General features: G+C 37.4%; 3 protein-coding genes across 3 annotated transcripts; all 3 read right to left on the reverse strand.

Moving 5' to 3' along the window:
* Positions 1 to 398: 398 nt before the first annotated feature.
* Positions 399 to 3,120, reverse strand: LOC103940716. Its single transcript, XM_048567882.1, has 2 exons — positions 2,834 to 3,120; positions 399 to 592 (listed from the first exon to the last, which is right to left on the reverse strand). Exon 1 carries the CDS (start codon positions 3,118 to 3,120, stop codon positions 2,851 to 2,853), a length of 270 nt encoding a protein of 89 aa, XP_048423839.1. The 3' UTR covers positions 399 to 592; positions 2,834 to 2,850.
* A 6,319-nt stretch (positions 3,121 to 9,439) lies between these two features.
* On the reverse strand, positions 9,440 to 12,145 carry LOC125469858. Its single transcript, XM_048567883.1, has 2 exons — positions 11,844 to 12,145; positions 9,440 to 9,633 (listed from the first exon to the last, which is right to left on the reverse strand). Exon 1 carries the CDS (start codon positions 12,128 to 12,130, stop codon positions 11,861 to 11,863), a length of 270 nt encoding a protein of 89 aa, XP_048423840.1. The 5' UTR covers positions 12,131 to 12,145; the 3' UTR covers positions 9,440 to 9,633; positions 11,844 to 11,860.
* A 4,273-nt stretch (positions 12,146 to 16,418) lies between these two features.
* LOC125469849 lies at positions 16,419 to 19,236 on the reverse strand. The gene is made up of 2 exons (XM_048567859.1): positions 18,950 to 19,236; positions 16,419 to 16,709 (listed from the first exon to the last, which is right to left on the reverse strand). The coding sequence occupies exon 1, from the start codon at positions 19,234 to 19,236 to the stop codon at positions 18,967 to 18,969; it is 270 nt and encodes an 89-aa protein (XP_048423816.1). The 3' UTR covers positions 16,419 to 16,709; positions 18,950 to 18,966.
* Positions 19,237 to 22,999: the final 3,763 nt, after the last annotated feature.

Below are 22,999 nucleotides of genomic sequence, written 5' to 3' on the forward strand. Positions count from 1 at the left end.
CTAAAACAAGTTGGAAGAGTGCGGAAGAGTGCATGATCAAGTTATTCCGAAACAATTTTTCGCTCCAGAACAATCCATCTTTCCCTCTTTCGATTTTGTGCTACTATTACCTTCCTACTCTTGATAACATTGGTATGCATGCAAGTGTCGTGCAATAACACCCAGCAACTATCACAAAATTTGCTAAGAATGCGACGGTTTAGTAGTTTCCTATCAAGGAAGGCATAAAAACGAAAGATTCATGCCAACCACGTTCAGATCAAAAGTGTTCGTAGCAAAAGAGGCAACAAGAAAACGCCATTTCAGAAACCTAACCAAACTAGCATTCAGTTAGATATGCAGGCCTCTGAATACCAACACTAAAGTAGGACAATCAAAACATCAATAAGAATGTGAGAGGCAGCAAGACAGAGTCATTCGGATAACAAAATCAGTAACCGTCCACATAAATGACAAACGTTGTTTATTTCTGATAACTCATTTAATGGTCAAATTTCAGAAGTAAAAGGTAAGATACCCATGGCCAAGAGAATTTTATTGTATCACAATGATACCATGTGTTGACGGAGAAACACCCAAAGCCCTCACTAACCTGCAGAAATTAAAAAGTCAAAATGTCATTTCCTAATAACCAAAGCGCAAGGAAACACCAAGAGGTGAAGAATATTCAGTAGCACAACAAACAATGATATATTGGCACTCAGGGAAAGCCATATGGTAGATAGCTCTTAATCAGAGAAAGCAGAGAGAAATTTTATAGCCTAGTAAAAAATATGGTTATCAACAAAGGTAGGTTAATTCCATCCTATTAGCTTATGGTCTTCAATCATTTTTGTGAAACCATGTTTCATGCCAACACAACTAGTGCATTCATAGATGGAGGGAAAATGCTTATAACTCAGTGGACCTTAGGAAAGGTTAGTTAACTCAGCACTCACTCATCCCTCTAATTATGATAGACAAAAACAATTTATTTTAACAAACACTGAAAGCATGATAATTATCCAATAGCTCAACTCATTGGATAGAGAGTGAAGGGAAGGTGCCGGGGGGCAAAACTATTATCCGCTCTTTTCCTAAATAGCGGATTGTTTACATTAGAGAACTACCCATATTCATATTTGACAGCTTTTAAGAGTTAAAAAATAAAATTAAAAAAAAAAGAAAAAAAGAAGATAAGCTCGCAAAGACGTAAGGATGTGTTTGTTTGAGCTCACTAGCTTTCGCTGGCTTGGACTGGACTATGTAGTAGTCTAGTCCCGTGTTTGTTAACAGTTCGGGACTAAGTTTAATGAGATTAGAAGGGACTCACGAGGACTAACTCCCTCGCTAGCAGACCCGTCGAGAACCATGGGATTAGCGGGGACTAACTCCCTCGTGTCTTCCTCTGCTCCTATGTTTTCACAAACGCCGAGAGCCACCATCATTCCCCCTCGCCAATTCCCCCTTCCCCTCCTCTCTCCTCGCTTTCTTCTCTTTTTGCTCTGCCGGGATCCGAGCTCGGCTCAAGCTCGGCTCGAACTCGGCCGCGATGGCGACAGTTGCTCCATCCTGCTGGTACTGTAGTTCAACTGTTGCGGCGACGACTTAGTAGTAGTCGGCTTCTCCTGTGCAGAAGATATTCTAAGCACACTCGGAACTGCTAGTCAAAGAGCCTCCTGAGCTGCGATTTGAAGATGGGTTGCGCCGAGTTGACCCGGCTTTGCTTGATCAAATTCTCGAAATCGATATTAATCGATTGGATCTCATCGGAAATGGCACGGGTTTTACAAACTACAAATTACTTCAGAAAAAAACTGGAGGTGAAATTCGAATCAGTTTGGTATGTGCAGAGGTTGTGGGTGATGTGTGTGATGTTTTTTTGTAGAGAGGGAGAGGGTAAGGGTAATACGGCAAAGTTTTGTAGGATACTAGCAAATTACAAAGTCTAGTTCCATTGCAAAATGGAAAAAATAAAATATTGGGACTAAAATATTTTAGTCCGAGATTTAGTCCAGCACTGCATCAAACACTTCCCTATTTTTATCTTGCTTAGTCTAAGCCAATCCAATCCAGCTTAGTCCCTGCAGCTAGTCCAGTCCAACACAGTCCGGTGCAACAAACACACCCTAATAGTATTAACTCAAAAGAAATTGCAAAAGTGTTGTTGAAGGATAAAAATGTTGCCAATTCAATGTACTAACTAAACCAACGTTATTGCATACCAAATGATGACATTTGTGCCCTGTAATTCTGGCCCTCTTTTAATATACCAAAATTTTACATTCAGAAAAAGGTTAATGACCAATTTGAACAGAAATACATTAAAAAGGGGTTGAAACTCAATCCAGCCTAGAACTATATGCAAAGTGAACAGAAGATCAATCGGTAAGGAATACATTGAAGTCTTATAGGGATATGTGGAATAGCCTAACAGCTCTGACCCAAATTAAACCAATCAGTTCAAACCTAAATCAGGCTCTAATGCAGGAAAATAAGAAACTAGGTTAGATTAGACAAGCAAGTAGAACCCATCATCAAATCAACAAATATTTACGAAAAGATACAAAATTGAAGCATCCACTGACCCAAAATATATACATTGAAATGTTCTCACACAACAACCCAAAATAAAATAAATATCACCCGGTAACCCGTTTTGAACCACAAATAAATAAGGAACATAAACTGCATCTGTAATCAGAAAATTTAAAATGACCCAATTGAAAGAAAAACAAAAAACCCACATTTATCGAATTTTTAACAAACGAATCATTCACCCATAAAATTAAGAAGAAAAACAATCCAAAAATTGAATAAAAATTAAAAAAATTAAAAAATATTAGGAATATACCATTCGTATGATCGAGGTCAATGGCCGTGCTCCTTGGCGTGCTTGGCGTGCTCGAGGTGGCGGCGCTCCTCGGGAAGAGCGACGAGGTAGGAGAAGATCATGCCTCCGAAGCAGACATGGAGGAGAGGATCGACGGAGCTGGTCTGGATGTACTTGGCGTGGTAGTTGTCCAAGCCTCTCTGCACAGCCTTCTTGGCATAATCGACGGACAGCATCGGCTTAATGTGGTCGGGCAATTCCTTCACCTTCAACCCCTTGATCTCGTTGTAGAATCTCCTCATCGCCATTTCTGGTGATGCACTCGACAGAGAGTGAATTGGAAAACCCTAACCCTAGAAATCGAGGAAGACTTGAGAGAAGAAAGATGGGATTTGAGGGGGGAGAGAGAGGGCCGGTGATGGAGACTCAGAAAGGGCAGAGTTTTGTCTGATAACGTACCATTTGTTTGGGTTTGGGCCCAAAACACTTTGGGCTTTTTTCCTCACGACTTCACGATTCAAATTTAACTAATTGAAATTCGTTACACATCAACAGTTCACATGTGAAAAAAAAATGTGCGTGTGTGCAAAAGCCTTAATAAATACTGTGTCAAAACCTTACTTTCGTTCCCTAGTCGGTGAGAGTCCTTCTCTCCCACTGAGAGAGAGATTCTCATTGTTTGTGTGAGGTTATCCCTTATTTTTTTTCAAATTTTCATTCAACCGCCAACCCTGGCTCTGGCCAGGGTCAATGGTAGCCTCTTCCTTCTTTTTGTTTTCCCCTTCGTTTTTTCATGCTACTGTTTTCCCACTATTCTCGTTTCCGATTTACTTGATCTTTCCAACTTACATGTCATTGAACCCACTCTATGTCCTTATATTAACTATTATATGTTTTATATACCATGTTCTCCCTCCATCTTCACATCCCTCATCCATCATCGATCTTTGTTGTTTTCCACTTCTTTCTCTCTAACTTCACTCCATCCTTCATCAATTTCTTTTCAAATTCGGTCTGCAATAACACTTGACCACAATTTGTTGTGGTTCATTAGTAAGGTGGGTTCCAGTGTTCGCACCACCTCCTTCCCTCTGTCTGCCTGTGTTAGTAGTATTACTTGTTAGAACCCAACACACTTGAACACACTCATAATTGAAAGCAACAAATTGTGTGTCAAGCACATAACAATCAACAAAATTTCAACAAAATAACCACCTTGAATAGGGAGTATGAAACTTTACAAAGCACAAAAAATGTCTTGCGGGTCCTATGCTCAAGTGATAAGTTTTGGGGACACAAAAATTTGAAGAATGTGGAATCAGGGGAAGATACATATTAGGGGAAACATCCATGATACATGCATGTTGTACTCTTTTTCCTTCAACTAGGATTTTTCCCACTGGGTTTTTCCTATCAAGGTTTTAACGAGGCAACATAAGCATACTTAACATTATATCAACAAGCCAAGCAAAGTTGTACTCTTTTTTCTTTGTTATGGTTTTTTCCTACTGGGTTTTTCTGAGCAAGGTTTTAACGAGGCAACTAATGTTGAAATGTGGGCATCCAAGGGGGAGTGTTGTAAAAGTTGGAGTGAATACCCATATGTTTTTAGCCAAAGGTGAGGAAGACTTTAGAATAGTAGCCTTGCTGTTGTATGATGTTTTTCATAAGGCACTCATTTCACTTTTGTAAATCTTCATGGATGTGGCTCTATATAAACAGCATTATGTGTGTGATCACAAGACACAGAAAAGAAGTGAAAGCAATAATATCAATATCTCTTCCTTCCTCTCTTTACCTGCAATCCTTTTGTGTTATAGTTACGAAAACAAACAGTGTGATACGTTGCACCCACTTTGCTCCCATCTCTAGCAAAGGTTATCTCTCTAACTTTTGCCTATTTATAACAATACATACATACATACATACATACATACATACATACATACATACATACATACATACATACATACATATATATATATATATATATATAAACCTTGACTGAAAATGGTTGATTCTTTGCATGAGTGATTCTGGGATGAGACTAGCAATTGGGCCATGAACTCACTACCACTTGGAGAACTAAGCTGGGAGTATTGGTTGAAATTTCTTGTCGAAGTTGATAAATCATGAGTGACTGAAATCCTCTTTCTAATAGAGGAAAATATTGGTCCATGCATTGATATAATCATAATAATTGTATTGAATATTGGGTGGTTGGGTGTGAAGGGACTTGTGTTTGTAAATGGGGATTCCCTATCCCTTTTCTGACATGATTTTTCAATGTGTAAATTATGATAAAGGATATTGTTTTCATCTGTGTGACTGGTGATGAGCTTAATGGTTATTGACTCAGTTTCAAAGAGAATGCTTTTGTAAAATCTAAGGGTTTTGTATAACTCTTCTAGCTGGTAGTGGAAATTTAGGGGAAACCAGAATTTGGCTAACTTTGATGGTGTTAGGTTTGGAATAAGATCTGGAGGGTAATGATGCGAGATTTATACGCACACAAATTAAACCCTCTTTTTGTCAATTTGTAGTATAAGTGTAAGTAGGGATCGTTCTGGACCGGGGATTAGGAGGGATTGTTAATCACTTGGATTTGACTCAAAAATGTAAAAACACAATATAAAACACTATACTAGACTCAAAGAATTCAAAAATACTTTAAAACATAAACTAAACAGATTCTAAGTATTAAAGAACAAGAAAGTAAAGGGGGGTTTAGGACTTGACAAAAATTGAAATAACGAAACAAGTTAATAAACTAGACAGAATGTAAATATGAATATGATGAAAGTATGGATGAATGGATGCTAGCCAAGGGGTTCATCTCCACACATGTTACACTTGCATAATAAAATGATTTCCAATTGCATTTCAATAAATCATTAATTCTCAACACTCCAAGTTAATTAGATCCGCTTAAATTAACCTTCAAATCTTCCTAACGTTATTGATTTGGATGATTGCATACGACAACCCAAAACATTCCCCACAAGTCCCCTACATGATTGCATAATAGAGATACAAGCAAGAATCATTACGCTCTATGAAGATTATAAGTTTTGACGAGACATTCGTTACTATGGAATACGCATGAAACTTATGCCAAGAATTCGTTTAACGCGATTGTTTATAAGCAACCTCCACTACTTGTGAATATAAGTTCATAACGATTAGGTGAAATTCACTTATATTCTAGCGTCAAATTCATGCATGAAAATTAAGTGTGCACTCTCAATAAACATACATAAATAGGTTATCAATAAAACAGTTAAACAAGTTGAATTCACAACTTATGAAACGTAATTAGAAGTAATCAAATCAAAATGCAAGCATAAACATATATTTCGAATCACCCCCTAGCTAAAGGGGGGTTTAGTTCCTCATACAAAACAAAGAGAATTGAAATTAAACATTGAAATCAAAGAAACGCCTAAACATTCCAACAACTCAAACTTGAATTGTATGAACGTTTAGGCTCTCTTCTCTTCCTCTTTATTGTAGCATAAGGTCTAGGGATAATTGGTTTGGGGGATGGAAGTGTGGAATGGAAGAGGAGTGGTGGAGAAGTGGAAGGGGAATGGAAAAATGGTGTTTGGATTATAAGGGGAGAGATGGGAAGCTCACGGCTAGGGAAGGTTAAATGTGTTTGTAATGTGTTGTGTATGAAATGAGATGTTCATGAATGAATGAATGCAAGGGTATTTATAGGAGTAGTGGAGGGAACATATGGCTATGTCATTTGTAGGTGAAGTAGGTGGATGTTGTAGGTGAAGTGGATGTTGTAGGTGAAGTAGGTGGATGTTGTAGGTGAAGTGGGTGGATGTTGTAGGTGAAGTGGGTGGATGTTGTAGGTGAAGTAGGTGGATGTTGTAGGTGAAGTAGGTGGATGTTATGTTAAGTGATAAGTGATAAGTGATATGATATGTGGTTATGATATGTGGTTATGATATGATAAGTGGTTAAGTGGTGATGATAAGTGATAAGTGATTAAGTGATATGATATGTGGTGATGATAAGTGATAAGTGCATGTGGGTTAACTAATGAAGGAAATGCATGTTCAATGACAATGTGTTAGAATGGATGTGTGTTATGCATGGCATGATTGGGATTAGGAAAGGTTTAAATGTCCTAAAACTAAAGAGAACAAGGTTCCAACACTTTGGCTCCAATTAGGTCTTCAATTTCGTCCAACACTTTGGCTTCAAGCATAAGCTATCCGTCCTTAGCCCAAAAGTGCTCCAAAAGTCTCCAAAATGCATCTTTTTGCTCCTTTAGCCCTTTGGACCTACAAACACACGAAAATAGCTTAAAGTACTAAAATAACTAAAGAAACATAACGTAAATGTACGAGAACAAGCTATTTAAGTCGCATGAATATGCTCCTATCAGGTAACTAAACAAATATTCACTAAATGATTTTGGAATGTAAGGGGAGGTTTGACTGTAATTGTTCATTGGTTGAAATGGTTTTGCTGAGGTTTTGTAGAGATCATAAGGATTGACTAAGGTTGACTGATAGTTTGGTTGGAAATTCCCTACGGTAGAACCTAAGGGAGTAAAACGGTTTACTGAACTGCTGGCTGAGTAAGGTACAAGGCCTGACTCTTGTTTGATTGATTCTTTTTTTTTTACTGGGTTGAAAGAGGCATAACGCTTCATTTGATCAAGATTTCGTCCTGATATTCTTTCCCTGCAGAAACTCCCTTGTTAGGAAATTAGGAATGTAGTTTTGACTGCCTCTTACATATTCAATTTCGAAATAAAAAAAATACTTAATATTGATTGTCATTGTGCAAACATTTGTTTTGATGCAATGTTTTGAACATCTTTTTGTAAAACATGTTTTGTACTTTTGCAATCGACTCTTACTAAAAAATTTTGATTTAGCAAATCATCTTAAAATTTTGATATGCATAGTACTATAAATAGTATTTCTTTTTTAATAGTACTATAATTACTTTGAGCTGGATTCCAGACTCCTAAATGGAAACAAACAATTTGTTTAGGAGAACCAAGATGAGTTGATTGTTTAAGAATACCTCCGTAACCAATATCAGAGGCATCAATTTTAACAATTTTGATTGAATTGACTATAGGAATTCCAAGACAGGATAATGTCTTGACATGAGACTTGATTTGTTTGACTATGGCAGTATGAGTAGGAGACCAAGATGAGGGGTTAGTCTTGAGCCTATCAAACAATGGTTTGCATAGTTCTCTCAATTTTGGGTAGAATTTTGCAACATAATTTAATGATCTTAGAAATCTCCGAAATTAGGTTTCATCAGTGATTTCATTTGGGAATTTATCTCAAACTGGATGACTCTGTCTATAGATTCAATTGTTGATTGATGGATGTTGTATCTTAAGAATCTTATGTTGGTTTGAAACAATTTTATTTTTGTAGATGAAACGACTAATCCGTTTGATTTAATTATTTTGGTGAACATATTTAAATGTTTCCAATGTTCATCAATTGACTTTGAATAAATGAGGACATCATCAATGTAAACAATGAAAAAGTGATTGATATTTCATTCATTATGTTTTGGAATTCAGTGGGACCTTTAAAGGAAGGGTTCTCCATTTTTTTGAAAAAATGGTGACTAATTGTAGGATCCATACCACATCGAACTTAAACGATCTGATTCGTCTATTTTTCAAGTTGAACCTCATAGATCATTCTTGCAATATATTAACCAATTAGAAATATTTGATATATCTAATTGAGTTCAAAAAAATTGACGAACATTTTGCTCTATAAGAAACTTCATCATGATAATTAAACAGATAAATGATTTCAAATTAAATTGAATTTTTGTATCGATGATCTACAAATTGAGGCTTACAAAACAAACAGTTCAGATCATTGAAATTCGATGTGAAGTGAACCCCTACAACAAATCCTCATTTTTACCCAAAAATGAGGATCCTTTGGATAAAGGGCCTGTATAAGAATAAGTGCAATGCTTCTTTTCTAACTTATATTTTCAAATCGAACAAAAATTTTGTAAAGCTCTTTTCGTTAAAAGCTTCAACCAGTGGAGGTTTTGAGAGTGGGATTTCTGTTGAAAAACATGCAAATAATAAGCCGAGAATAAAAGCATTGAGAGTGTCCCAGCAGCAACTTCATTAACGAGAATGGAGTGACTTCACACTTCAATTTCATCGTCGTGCACTAGCTTTTCCTAGCCATGATCAAATTATTCAAATGAGAATCAACGGACTAAAACAAGTTGGAAGAATGCATGATCAAGTTATTACGAAACAATTTTTCGCTCCAGAACAATCCATCTTTCCCTCTTTCGATTTTGTGCTACTATTACCTTCCTACTCTTGATAACATTGGTATGCATGCAAGTGTCGTGCAATAACACCCAGCAACTATCACAAAATTTGCTAAGAATGCGACGGTTTAGTAGTTTCCTATCAAGGAAGGCATAAAAACGAAAGATTCATGCCAACTACGTTCAGATCAAAAGTGTTCGTAGCAAAAGAGGCAACAAGAAAACGCCATTTCAGAAACCTAACCAAACTAGCATTCAGTTGGATATGCAGGCCTCTGAATACCAACGCTAAAGTAGGACAATCAAAACATCAATAAGAATGTGAGAGGCAGCAAGACAGAGTCATTCGGATAACAAAATCAGTAACCGTCCGCATAAATGACAAACGTTGTTTATTTCTGATAACTCATTTAATGGTCAAATTTCAAAAGTAATAGGTAAGATACCCACGGCCAAGAGAATTTTATTGTATCACAATGATACCATGTGTTGACGGAGAAACACCCAAAGCCCTCACTAACCTGCAGAAATTAAAAAGTCAAAATGTCATTTCCTAATAACCAAAGCGCAAGGAAACACCAAGAGGCGAAGAATATTCAGTAGCACAACAAACAATGATATATTGGCACTCAGGGAAAGCCATATAGTAGATAGCTCTCAATCAGAGAAAGCAGAGAGAAATTTTATAGCCTAGTAAAAAATATGGTTATCAACAAAGGTAGGTTAATTCCATCCTATTAGCTTATGGTCTTCAATCATTTTTGTGAAACCATGTTTCATGCCAACACAACTAGTGCATTCATAGATGGAGGGAAAATGCTTATAACTCAGTGGACCTAGGAAAGGTTAGTTAACTTAGCACTCACTCAACCCTCTAATTATCATAGACAAAAACAACTTATTTTAACAAACAGTGAAAGCATGATAATTATCCAATAGCTCAACTCATTGGATAGAGGGTGAAGGGAAGGTGCCGGGGGGCAAAACTATTATCCGCTCTTTTCCTAAATAGCGGATTGTTTACATTAGAGAACTACCCATATTCATATTTGACAACTTTTAAGAGTTAAAAAATAAATTTAAAAAAAAAAAAAAAAAAAGAAGAAGATAAGCTCGCAAAGACATAAGGGTGTGTTTGTTTGAGCTCACTAGCTTTCGCTGGCTTGGACTGGACTATGTAGTAGTCTAGTCCCATGTTTGTTAACAGTTTGGTACTAAGTTTAATGAGATTAGAAGGGACTCGCGAGGACTAACTCTCTTGCTAGCAGACCCGTCGAGAACCATGGGATTAGCGAGGACTAACTCCCTCGCGTCTTCCTCTGCTCCTATGTTTTCAAAAACGCCGATAGCCACCATCATTCCCCCTCACCAATTCCCCCTTCCCCTCCTCTCTCCTCGCTTTCTTCTCTTTTTGCTCCGCCGGGATCCGAGCTCCGCTCAAACTCGGCCGCGACAACGACAGCTGCTCCATCCTGCTGGTACTGTAGTTCTAATGCTGCAGCGGCAACTTAGTAGCAGTCGGCTTCTCCTGTGCAGAAGATATTCTAAGCACACTCGGAACTGCTAGTCAAAGAGCCTCCTGAGCTGCGATTTGAAGATGGGTTGCGCCGAGTCGACCTAGCTTGGCTCGATCAAATTCTCAAAATCGATATTAATCGGTTGGATCTCATCGGAAATGGCACGGGTTTTACAAACTACAAATTACTTAGGAAAAAAACTGGAGGTGAAATTCGAATCAGTTTGGTATGTGCAGAGGTTGTGGGTGATGTGGGTGATGTTTTTTTGTTGAGAGGGAGAGGGTAAGGGTAATACGGCAAAGTTTTGTAGGATACTAGCAAATTACAAAGTCTAGTTCCATTGCAAAATGGAAAAAATAAAATATTGGGACTAAAATATTTTAGTCCGAGATTTAGTCCAGCACTGCATCAAACACTTCCCTATTTTTATCCTGCTTAGTCTAAGTCAATCCAATCCAGCTTAGTCCTTGCAGCTAGTCCAGTCCAACACAGTCCGGTGCAACAAACATATCCTAATAGTATTAACTTACAAGAAATTGCAAAAGTGTTGTTGAAGGATAAAAATGTTGCCAATTCAATGTACTAACTAAACCAACGTTATTGCATACCAAATGATGACATTTGTGCCCTGTAATTCTGGCCCTCTTTCCGAAAAAGGTTTATGACCAATTTGAACAGAAATACATTAAAAAGGGGTTGAAACTCAATCCAGCCTAGAACTATATGCAAAGTGAACAGAAGATCAATCGGTAAGGAATACATTGAAGTCTTATAGGGGTATGTGGAATAGCCTAACAGCTCTGACCCAAATTAAACCAATCAGTTCAAACCTAAATCAGGCTCTAATGCAGGAAAATAAGACACTAGGTTAGATTAGACAAGCAAGTAGAACCCATCATCAAATCAACAAATATTTACGAAAAGATACAAAATTGAAGCATCCACTGACCCAAAATATATACATTGAAATGTTCTCACACAACAACCCAAAATAAAATAAATATGACCCGGTAACCCGTTTTGAACCACAAATAAATAAGGAACATAAACTGCATCTGTAATCAGAAAATTTAAAATGACCCAATTGCAAGAAAAAAAAAAACCCACATTTATCGAATTTTTAACAAACGAATCATTCACCCATAAAATTAAGAAGAAAAACAATCCAAAAATTGAATAAAAATTAAAAAAATTAAAAAATATTAGGAATATACCATTCGTATGATCGAGGTCAATGCCCGTGCTCCTTGGCGTGCTTGGCGTGCTCGAGGTGGCGGCGCTCCTCGGGAAGAGCGACGAGGTAGGAGAAGATCATGCCTCCGAAGCAGACATGGAGGAGAGGATCGACGGAGCTGGTCTGGATGTACTTGGCGTGGTAGTTGTCCAAGCCTCTCTGCACAGCCTTCTTGGCATAATCGACGGACAGCATCGGCTTAATGTGGTCGGGCAATTCCTTCACCTTCAACCCCTTGATCTCGTTGTAGAATCTCCTCATCGCCATTTCTGGTGATGCACTCGACAGAGAGTGAATTGGAAAACCCTAACCCTAGAAATCGAGGAAGACTTGAGAGAAGAAAGATGGGATTTGAGGGGGGAGAGAGAGGGCCGGTGATGGAGACTCAGAAAGGGCAGAGTTTTGTATGATAACGTACCATTTGTTTGGGTTTGGGCCCGAAACACTTTGGGCTTTTTTCCTCGCGACTTCACGATTCAAATTTAACTAATTGAAATTCGTTAAACATCAACAGTTCACATGTGAAGAAAAAAAATGTGCGTGTGTGCAAAAGCCTTAATAGATACTGTGTCAAAACCTTACTTTCGTTCCCCAGTCGGTGAGAGTCCTTCTCTCCCACTGAAAGAGAGATTCTCATTGTTTGTGTGAGGTTGTCCCTTATTTTTTTTCAAATTTTCATTCAACCGCCAACCCTGGCTCTGGCCAGGGTCAGTGGTAGCCTCTTCCTTCTTTTTGTTTTCCCCTTCCTTTTTTCATGCTACTGTTTTCCCACTATTCTCGTTTCCAATTTACTTGATCTTTCTTTCCAACTTACATGTCATTGAACCCACTCTATGTCCTTATATTAACTATTATATGTTTTATATACCATGTTCTGCCTCCATCTTCACATCCCTTATCCATCATCGATCTTTGTTGTTTTCCACTTCTTTCTCTCTAACTTCACTCCATCCTCCATCAATTTCTTTTCAAACTCGGTCTGCAATAACATTTGACCATAATTTGTTGTGGTTCATTAGTAAGGTGGGTTCCAGTGTTCACACCACCTCCTTCCCTATGTCTGCCTGTGTTAGTAGTATTACTTGTTAGAACCCAACACACTTGAACACACTCATAATTGAAAGCAACAAATTGTGTGTCAAGCACATAACAATCAACAAAATTTCAACAAAATAACCACCCTGAATAGGGAGTATGAAACTTTACAAAGCACAAAAAATGTCTTGCGGGTCCTATGCTCAAGTGATAAGTTTTGGGGACACAAAAATTTGAAGAATGTGGAATCAGGGGAAGATACATATTAGGGGAAACATCTATGATACATGCATGTTGTACTCTTTTTCCTTCAACTAGGATTTTTCCCACTGGGTTTTTCCTATCAAGGTTTTAACGAGGCAACATAAGCATACTTAACATTATATCAACAAGCCAAGCAAAGTTGTACTCTTTTTTCTTTGTTATGGTTTTTTCCTACAGGGTTTTTCTGAGCAAGGTTTTAACTAGGCAACTAATGTTGAAATGTGGGCATCCAAGGGCGAGTGTTGTAAAAGTTAGAGTGAATACCCATATGTTTTTAGCCAAAGGTGAGGAAGACTTTAGAATAGTAGCCTTGCTGTTGTATGATGTTTTTCATAAGGCACTCATTTCACTTTTGTAAATCTTCATGGATGTGGCTCTATATAAAGAGCATTTTGTGTGTGATCACAAGACACAGAAAAGAAGTGAAAGCAATAATATCAATATCTCTTCCTTCCTCTCTTTACCTGCAATCCTTTTGTGTTATAGTTACGAAAACAAACAGTGTGATACGTTGCACCCACTTTGCTCCAATCTCTAGCAAAGGTTATCTCTCTAACTTTTGCCTATTTATAACAATACATACATACATACATACATACATACATATATATATATATAAACCTTGACTGAAAATGGTTGATTCTTTGCATGAGTGATTCTGGGATGAGACTGGCAATTGGGCCATGAACTGACCACCACTTGGAGAACTAGGCTGGGAGTATTGGATGAAATTTCTTGTCGAAGTTGATAAATCATGAGTGACTGAAATCCTCTTTCTGATAGAGGAAAATATTGGTCCATGCATTGATATAATCATAATAACTGTATTGAATATTGGGTGGTTGGGTGTGAAGGGACTTGTGTTTGTAAATGGGGATTCCCTATCCCTTTTCTGACATGATTTTTCAATGTGTAAATTATGATAAAGGATGTTGTTTTCGTCTGTGTGACTGGTGATGAGCTTAATGGTTATTGACTCAGTTTCAAAGAGAATGCTTTTGTAAAATCTAAGGGTTTTGTATGACTCTTCTAGTTGGTAGTGGAAATTTAGGGGAAACCAGAATTTGGCTAACTTTGATGGTGTTGGGTTTGGAATAAGATCTGGAGGGTAACTAAACAAATATTCACTAAATGATTTTGGAATGTAAGGGGTGGTTTGACTGTAATTGTTCATTGGTTGAAATGGTTTTGTTGTGGTTTTGTAGAGATCATAAGGATTGACTATGGTTGACTGATAGTTTGGTTGGAAATTCCCTACGGTAGTACCTAAGGGAGTAAAACGGTTTACTGAACTGCTGGCTGAGTAAGGTACAAGGCCTGACTCTTGTTTGATTGAATCTTTATTTTTTTACTGGGTTGAAAGAAGCATAAAGCTTCATTTGATCAGGATTTCGTCCTGATATTCTTTCCCTGCAAAAACTCCCTTGTTAGGAAATTAGGAATGTAGTTTTGACTGCCTCTTACATATTCAATTTCGAAATAAAAAAAATACTTAATATTGATTGTCATTGTGCAAAAATTTGTTTTGATGCAATGTTTTGAACATCTTTTTGTAAAACATGTTTTGTACTTTTGCAATCGACTCTTACTAAAAAATTTTGATTTAGCAAATCATCTTAAAATTTTGATATGCATAGTACTATAGATAGTATTTCTTTTTTAATAGTACTATAATTACTTTGAGCTGGATTCCAAACTATTAAATGGAAACAAACAATTTGTTTAGGAGAACCAAGATGAGTTGATTGTTTAAGAATACCTCCGTAACCAATATCAGAGGCATCAATTTTTACATTTTTGATTGAATTGACTATAGGAATACCAAGACAGGATAATGTCTTGACATGAGACTTGATTTGTTTGACTTTGGCAGTATGAGTAGGGGACCAAGATGAGGGGTTAGTCTTGAGCCTATCAAACAATGGTTGCATAGTTCTCTCAATTTTGGATAGAATTCTGCAACATAATTTAATGATCTTAGAAATCTCCGGAATTAGGTTTCATCAGTGATTTCATTTGGGAATTTATCTGCAAACTGGATGACTCTGTCTATAGGTTCAATTGTTGATTGATGGATGTTGTATCTTAAGAATCTTATGTTGGTTTGAAACAATTTTATTTTTGTAGATGAAACGACTAATCCGTTTGATTTAATTATTTTGGTGAACATATTTAAATGTTTCCAATGTTCATCAATTGACTTTGAATAAATGAGGACATCATCAATGTAAACAATGAAAAAGTGATTGATATTTCATTCATTATGTTTTGGAATTCAGTGGGACCTTTAAAGGAAGGGTTCTCCATTTTTTTGAAAAAATGGTGACTAGTTGTGGGGTCCACACCACATCGAACTTAAACGATCTGATTCGTCTATTTTTCAAGTTGAACCTCATAGATCATTCTCGCAATATATTAACCAATTAGAAATATTTGTGATATCTAATTGAGTTCAAAAAAATTGACGAACATTTTGCTCTATAAGAAACAATAAAACTTCATCATGATAATTAAACAGATAAATGGTTTCAAATTAAATTGAATTTTTGTATCGATGATCTACAAATTGAGGCTTACAAAACAAACAATTCGGATCGTTGAAATTCGATGTGAAGTGAACCCCCTACAACAAATCCTCATTTTTACCCAAAAATGAGGATCCCTTTGGATAAAGGGCCTGTATAAGAATAAGTGCAATGCTTCTTTTCTGACTTATATTTTCAAATCGAACAAAAATTTTGTAAAGCTCTTTTCGTTAAAAGCTTCAACCAGTGGAGGTTTTGAGAGTGGGATTTCTGTTGACAAACATGCAAATAATAAGCCGAGAATAAAAGCATTGAGAGTGTCCCAGCAGCAACTTCATTAACGAGAATGGAGTGACTTCACACTTCAATTTCATCGTCGTGCACTAGCTTTTCCTAGCCATGATCAAATTATTCAAAGGAGAATCAACGGACTAAAACAAGTTGGAAGAGTGCGGAAGAGTGCATGATCAAGTTATTCCGAAACAATTTTTCGCTCCAGAACAATCCATCTTTCCCTCTTTCGATTTTGTGCTACTATTACCTTCCTACTCTTGAGAACATTGGTATGCATGCAAGTGTCGTGCAATAACACCCAGCAACTATCACAAAATTTGCTAAGAATGCGACGGTTTAGTAGTTTCCTATCAAGGAAGGCATAAAAACGAAAGATTCATGCCAACCACGTTCAGATCAAAAGTGTTCGTAGCAAAAGAGGCAACAAGAAAACGCCCTTTCAGAAACCTAACCAAACTAGCATTCAGTTAGATATGCAGGCCTCTGAATACCAACACTAAAGTAGGACAATCAAAACATCAATAAGAATGTGAGAGGCAGCAAGACAGAGTCATTCGGATAACAAAATCAGTAACCGTCCGCATAATGACAAACGTTGTTTATTCCTGATAACTCATTTAATGGTCAAATTTCAGAAGTAATAGGTAAGATACCCACGGCCAAGAGAATTTTATTGTATCACAATGATACCATGTGTTGTCGGAGAAACACCCAAAGCCCTCACTAACCTGCAGAAATTAAAAAGTCAAAATGTCATTTCCTAATAACCAAAGCGCAAAAAAACACCAAGAGGCGAAGAATATTCAGTAGCACAACAAACAATGATATATTGGCACTCAGGGAAAGCCATATGGTAGATAGCTCTCAATCAGAGAAAGCATAGAGAAATTTTATAGCCTAGTAAAAAATATGGTTATCAACAAAGGTAGGTTAATTCCATCCTATTAGCTTATGGTCTTCAATCATTTTTGTGAAACCACGTTTCATGCCAACACAACTAGTGCATTCATAGATGGAGGGAAAATGCTTATAACTCAGTGGACCTAGGAAAGGTTAGTTAACTCAGCACTCACTCATCCCTCTAATTATGATAGACAAAAACAATTTATTTTAACAAACACTGAAAGCATGATAATTATCCAATAGCTCAACTCATTGGATAGAGAGTGAAGGGAAGGTGCCGGGGGGCAAAACTATTATCCGCTCTTTTCCTAAATAGGGGATTGTTTACATTAGAGAACTACCCATATTCATATTTGACAGCTTTTAAGAGTTAAAAAATAAAATTAAAAAAAAAAGAAAAAAAGAAGATAAGCTCGCAAAGACGTAAGGATGTGTTTGTTTGAGCTCACTAGCTTTCGCTGGCTTGGACTGGACTATGTAGTAGTCTAGTCCCGTGTTTGTTAACAGTTCGGGACTAAGTTTAATGAGATTAGAAGGGACTCACGAGGACTAACTCCCTCGCTAGCAGACCCGTCGAGAACCATGGGATTAGCGGGGACTAACTCCCTCGTGTCTTCCTCTGCTCCTATGTTTTCACAAACGCCGAGAGCCACCATCATTCCCCCTCGCCAATTCCCCCTTCCCCTCCTCTCTCCTCGCTTTCTTCTCTTTTTGCTCTGCCGGGATCCGAGCTCGGCTCAAGCTCGGCTCGAACTCGGCCGCGATGGCGACAGTTGCTCCATCCTGCTGGTACTGTAGTTCAACTGTTGCGGCGACGACTTAGTAGCAGTCGGCTTCTCCTGTGCAGAAGATATTCTAAGCACACTCGGAACTGCTAGTCAAAGAGCCTCCTGAGCTGCGATTTGAAGATGGGTTGCGCCGAGTTGACCCGGCTTTGCTTGATCAAATTCTCGAAATCGATATTAATCGATTGGATCTCATCGGAAATGGCACGGGTTTTACAAACTACAAATTACTTCAGAAAAAAACTGGAGGTGAAATTCGAATCAGTTTGGTATGTGCAGAGGTTGTGGGTGATGTGTGTGATGTTTTTTTGTAGAGAGGGAGAGGGTAAGGGTAATACGGCAAAGTTTTGTAGGATACTAGCAAATTACAAAGTCTAGTTCCATTGCAAAATGGAAAAAATAAAATATTGGGACTAAAATATTTTAGTCCGAGATTTAGTCCAGCACTGCATCAAACACTTCCCTATTTTTATCTTGCTTAGTCTAAGCCAATCCAATCCAGCTTAGTCCCTGCAGCTAGTCCAGTCCAACACAGTCCGGTGCAACAAACACACCCTAATAGTATTAACTCAAAAGAAATTGCAAAAGTGTTGTTGAAGGATAAAAATGTTGCCAATTCAATGTACTAACTAAACCAACGTTATTGCATACCAAATGATGACATTTGTGCCCTGTAATTCTGGCCCTCTTTTAATATACCAAAATTTTACATTCAGAAAAAGGTTAATGACCAATTTGAACAGAAATACATTAAAAAGGGGTTGAAACTCAATCCAGCCTAGAACTATATGCAAAGTGAACAGAAGATCAATCGGTAAGGAATACATTGAAGTCTTATAGGGATATGTGGAATAGCCTAACAGCTCTGACCCAAATTAAACCAATCAGTTCAAACCTAAATCAGGCTCTAATGCAGGAAAATAAGAAACTAGGTTAGATTAGACAAGCAAGTAGAACCCATCATCAAATCAACAAATATTTACGAAAAGATACAAAATTGAAGCATCCACTGACCCAAAATATATACATTGAAATGTTCTCACACAACAACCCAAAATAAAATAAATATCACCCGGTAACCCGTTTTGAACCACAAATAAATAAGGAACATAAACTGCATCTGTAATCAGAAAATTTAAAATGACCCAATTGAAAGAAAAACAAAAAACCCACATTTATCGAATTTTTAACAAACGAATCATTCACCCATAAAATTAAGAAGAAAAACAATCCAAAAATTGAATAAAAATTAAAAAAATTAAAAAATATTAGGAATATACCATTCGTATGATCGAGGTCAATGGCCGTGCTCCTTGGCGTGCTTGGCGTGCTCGAGGTGGCGGCGCTCCTCGGGAAGAGCGACGAGGTAGGAGAAGATCATGCCTCCGAAGCAGACATGGAGGAGAGGATCGACGGAGCTGGTCTGGATGTACTTGGCGTGGTAGTTGTCCAAGCCTCTCTGCACAGCCTTCTTGGCATAATCGACGGACAGCATCGGCTTAATGTGGTCGGGCAATTCCTTCACCTTCAACCCCTTGATCTCGTTGTAGAATCTCCTCATCGCCATTTCTGGTGATGCACTCGACAGAGAGTGAATTGGAAAACCCTAACCCTAGAAATCGAGGAAGACTTGAGAGAAGAAAGATGGGATTTGAGGGGGGAGAGAGAGGGCCGGTGATGGAGACTCAGAAAGGGCAGAGTTTTGTCTGATAACGTACCATTTGTTTGGGTTTGGGCCCAAAACACTTTGGGCTTTTTTCCTCACGACTTCACGATTCAAATTTAACTAATTGAAATTCGTTACACATCAACAGTTCACATGTGAAAAAAAAATGTGCGTGTGTGCAAAAGCCTTAATAAATACTGTGTCAAAACCTTACTTTCGTTCCCTAGTCGGTGAGAGTCCTTCTCTCCCACTGAGAGAGAGATTCTCATTGTTTGTGTGAGGTTATCCCTTATTTTTTTTCAAATTTTCATTCAACCGCCAACCCTGGCTCTGGCCAGGGTCAATGGTAGCCTCTTCCTTCTTTTTGTTTTCCCCTTCGTTTTTTCATGCTACTGTTTTCCCACTATTCTCGTTTCCGATTTACTTGATCTTTCCAACTTACATGTCATTGAACCCACTCTATGTCCTTATATTAACTATTATATGTTTTATATACCATGTTCTCCCTCCATCTTCACATCCCTCATCCATCATCGATCTTTGTTGTTTTCCACTTCTTTCTCTCTAACTTCACTCCATCCTTCATCAATTTCTTTTCAAATTCGGTCTGCAATAACACTTGACCACAATTTGTTGTGGTTCATTAGTAAGGTGGGTTCCAGTGTTCGCACCACCTCCTTCCCTCTGTCTGCCTGTGTTAGTAGTATTACTTGTTAGAACCCAACACACTTGAACACACTCATAATTGAAAGCAACAAATTGTGTGTCAAGCACATAACAATCAACAAAATTTCAACAAAATAACCACCTTGAATAGGGAGTATGAAACTTTACAAAGCACAAAAAATGTCTTGCGGGTCCTATGCTCAAGTGATAAGTTTTGGGGACACAAAAATTTGAAGAATGTGGAATCAGGGGAAGATACATATTAGGGGAAACATCCATGATACATGCATGTTGTACTCTTTTTCCTTCAACTAGGATTTTTCCCACTGGGTTTTTCCTATCAAGGTTTTAACGAGGCAACATAAGCATACTTAACATTATATCAACAAGCCAAGCAAAGTTGTACTCTTTTTTCTTTGTTATGGTTTTTTCCTACTGGGTTTTTCTGAGCAAGGTTTTAACGAGGCAACTAATGTTGAAATGTGGGCATCCAAGGGCGAGTGTTGTAAAAGTTGGAGTGAATACCCATATGTTTTTAGCCAAAGGTGAGGAAGACTTTAGAATAGTAGCCTTGCTGTTGTATGATGTTTTTCATAAGGCACTCATTTCACTTTTGTAAATCTTCATGGATGTGGCTCTATATAAACAGCATTATGTGTGTGATCACAAGACACAGAAAAGAAGTGAAAGCAATAATATCAATATCTCTTCCTTCCTCTCTTTACCTGCAATCCTTTTGTGTTATAGTTACGAAAACAAACAGTGTGATACGTTGCACCCACTTTGCTCCCATCTCTAGCAAAGGTTATCTCTCTAACTTTTGCCTATTTATAACAATACATACATACATACATACATACATACATACATACATACATACATACATACATACATACATACATACATACATACATACATACATACATACATACATACATATATATATATATATATATAAACCTTGACTGAAAATGGTTGATTCTTTGCATGAGTGATTCTGGGATGAGACTAGCAATTGGGCCATGAACTCACTACCACTTGGAGAACTAAGCTGGGAGTATTGGTTGAAATTTCTTGTCGAAGTTGATAAATCATGAGTGACTGAAATCCTCTTTCTAATAGAGGAAAATATTGGTCCATGCATTGATATAATCATAATAATTGTATTGAATATTGGGTGGTTGGGTGTGAAGGGACTTGTGTTTGTAAATGGGGATTCCCTATCCCTTTTCTGACATGATTTTTCAATGTGTAAATTATGATAAAGGATATTGTTTTCATCTGTGTGACTGGTGATGAGCTTAATGGTTATTGACTCAGTTTCAAAGAGAATGCTTTTGTAAAATCTAAGGGTTTTGTATAACTCTTCTAGCTGGTAGTGGAAATTTAGGGGAAACCAGAATTTGGCTAACTTTGATGGTGTTAGGTTTGGAATAAGATCTGGAGGGTAATGATGCGAGATTTATACGCACACAAATTAAACCCTCTTTTTGTCAATTTGTAGTATAAGTGTAAGTAGGGATCGTTCTGGACCGGGGATTAGGAGGGATTGTTAATCACTTGGATTTGACTCAAAAATGTAAAAACACAATATAAAACACTATACTAGACTCAAAGAATTCAAAAATACTTTAAAACATAAACTAAACAGATTCTAAGCATTAAAGAACAAGAAAGTAAAGGGGGGTTTAGGACTTGACAAAAATTGAAATAACGAAACAAGTTAATAAACTAGACAGAATGTAAATATGAATATGATGAAAGTATGGATGAATGGATGCTAGCCAAGGGGTTCATCTCCACACATGTTACACTTGCATAATAAAATGATTTCCAATTGCATTTCAATAAATCATTAATTCTCAACACTCCAAGTTAATTAGATCCGCTTAAATTAACCTTCAAATCTTCCTAACGTTATTGAATTGGATGATTGCATACGACAACCCAAAACATTCCCCACAAGTCCCCTACATGATTGCATAATAGAGATACAAGCAAGAATCATTACGCTCTATGAAGATTATAAGTTTTGACGAGACATTCGTTACTATGGAATACGCATGAAACTTATGCCAAGAATTCGTTTAACGCGATTGTTTATAAGCAACCTCCACTACTTGTGAATATAAGTTCATAACGATTAGGTGAAATTCACTTATATTCTAGCGTCAAATTCATGCATGAAAATTAAGTGTGCACTCTCAATAAACATACATAAATAGGTTATCAATAAAACAGTTAAACAAGTTGAATTCACAACTTATGAAACGTAATTAGAAGTAATCAAATCAAAATGCAAGCATAAACATATATTTCGAATCACCCCCTAGCTAAAGGGGGGTTTAGTTCCTCATACAAAACAAAGAGAATTGAAATTAAACATTGAAATCAAAGAAACGCCTAAACATTCCAACAACTCAAACTTGAATTGTATGAACGTTTAGGCTCTCTTCTCTTCCTCTTTATTGTAGCATAAGGTCTAGGGATAATTGGTTTGGGGGATGGAAGTGTGGAATGGAAGAGGAGTGGTGGAGAAGTGGAAGGGGAATGGAAAAATGGTGTTTGGATTATAAGGGGAGAGATGGGAAGCTCACGGCTAGGGAAGGTTAAATGTGTTTGTAATGTGTTGTGTATGAAATGAGATGTTCATGAATGAATGAATGCAAGGGTATTTATAGGAGTAGTGGAGGGAACATATGGCTATGTCATTTGTAGGTGAAGTAGGTGGATGTTGTAGGTGAAGTAGGTGGATGTTGTAGGTGAAGTGGATGTTGTAGGTGAAGTAGGTGGATGTTGTAGGTGAAGTGGGTGGATGTTGTAGGTGAAGTAGGTGGATGTTGTAGGTGAAGTGGGTGGATGTTGTAGGTGAAGTAGGTGGATGTTGTAGGTGAAGTGGATGTTGTAGGTGAAGTAGGTGGATGTTATGTTAAGTGATAAGTGATAAGTGATATGATATGTGGTTATGATATGATAAGTGGTTAAGTGGTGATGATAA

This window comes from the organism of the source record quoted next, unplaced genomic scaffold (assembly GCF_019419815.1).
Source record: "Pyrus x bretschneideri cultivar Hongxiangsu unplaced genomic scaffold, Pyrus_bretschneideri_v1 Contig46, whole genome shotgun sequence".
Taxonomy (NCBI): Eukaryota; Viridiplantae; Streptophyta; class Magnoliopsida; order Rosales; family Rosaceae; genus Pyrus; species Pyrus x bretschneideri.

Excerpts from the sequence above, each read along its gene's own strand:
- LOC103940716 (XM_048567882.1), bottom strand. The coding sequence starts at position 3,120 with ATGGCGATGAGGAGATTCTACAACGAGATCAAGGGGTTGAAGGTGAAG.
- LOC125469849 (XM_048567859.1), bottom strand. The coding sequence starts at position 19,236 with ATGGCGATGAGGAGATTCTACAACGAGATCAAGGGGTTGAAGGTGAAG.
- LOC125469858 (XM_048567883.1), bottom strand. The coding sequence starts at position 12,130 with ATGGCGATGAGGAGATTCTACAACGAGATCAAGGGGTTGAAGGTGAAG.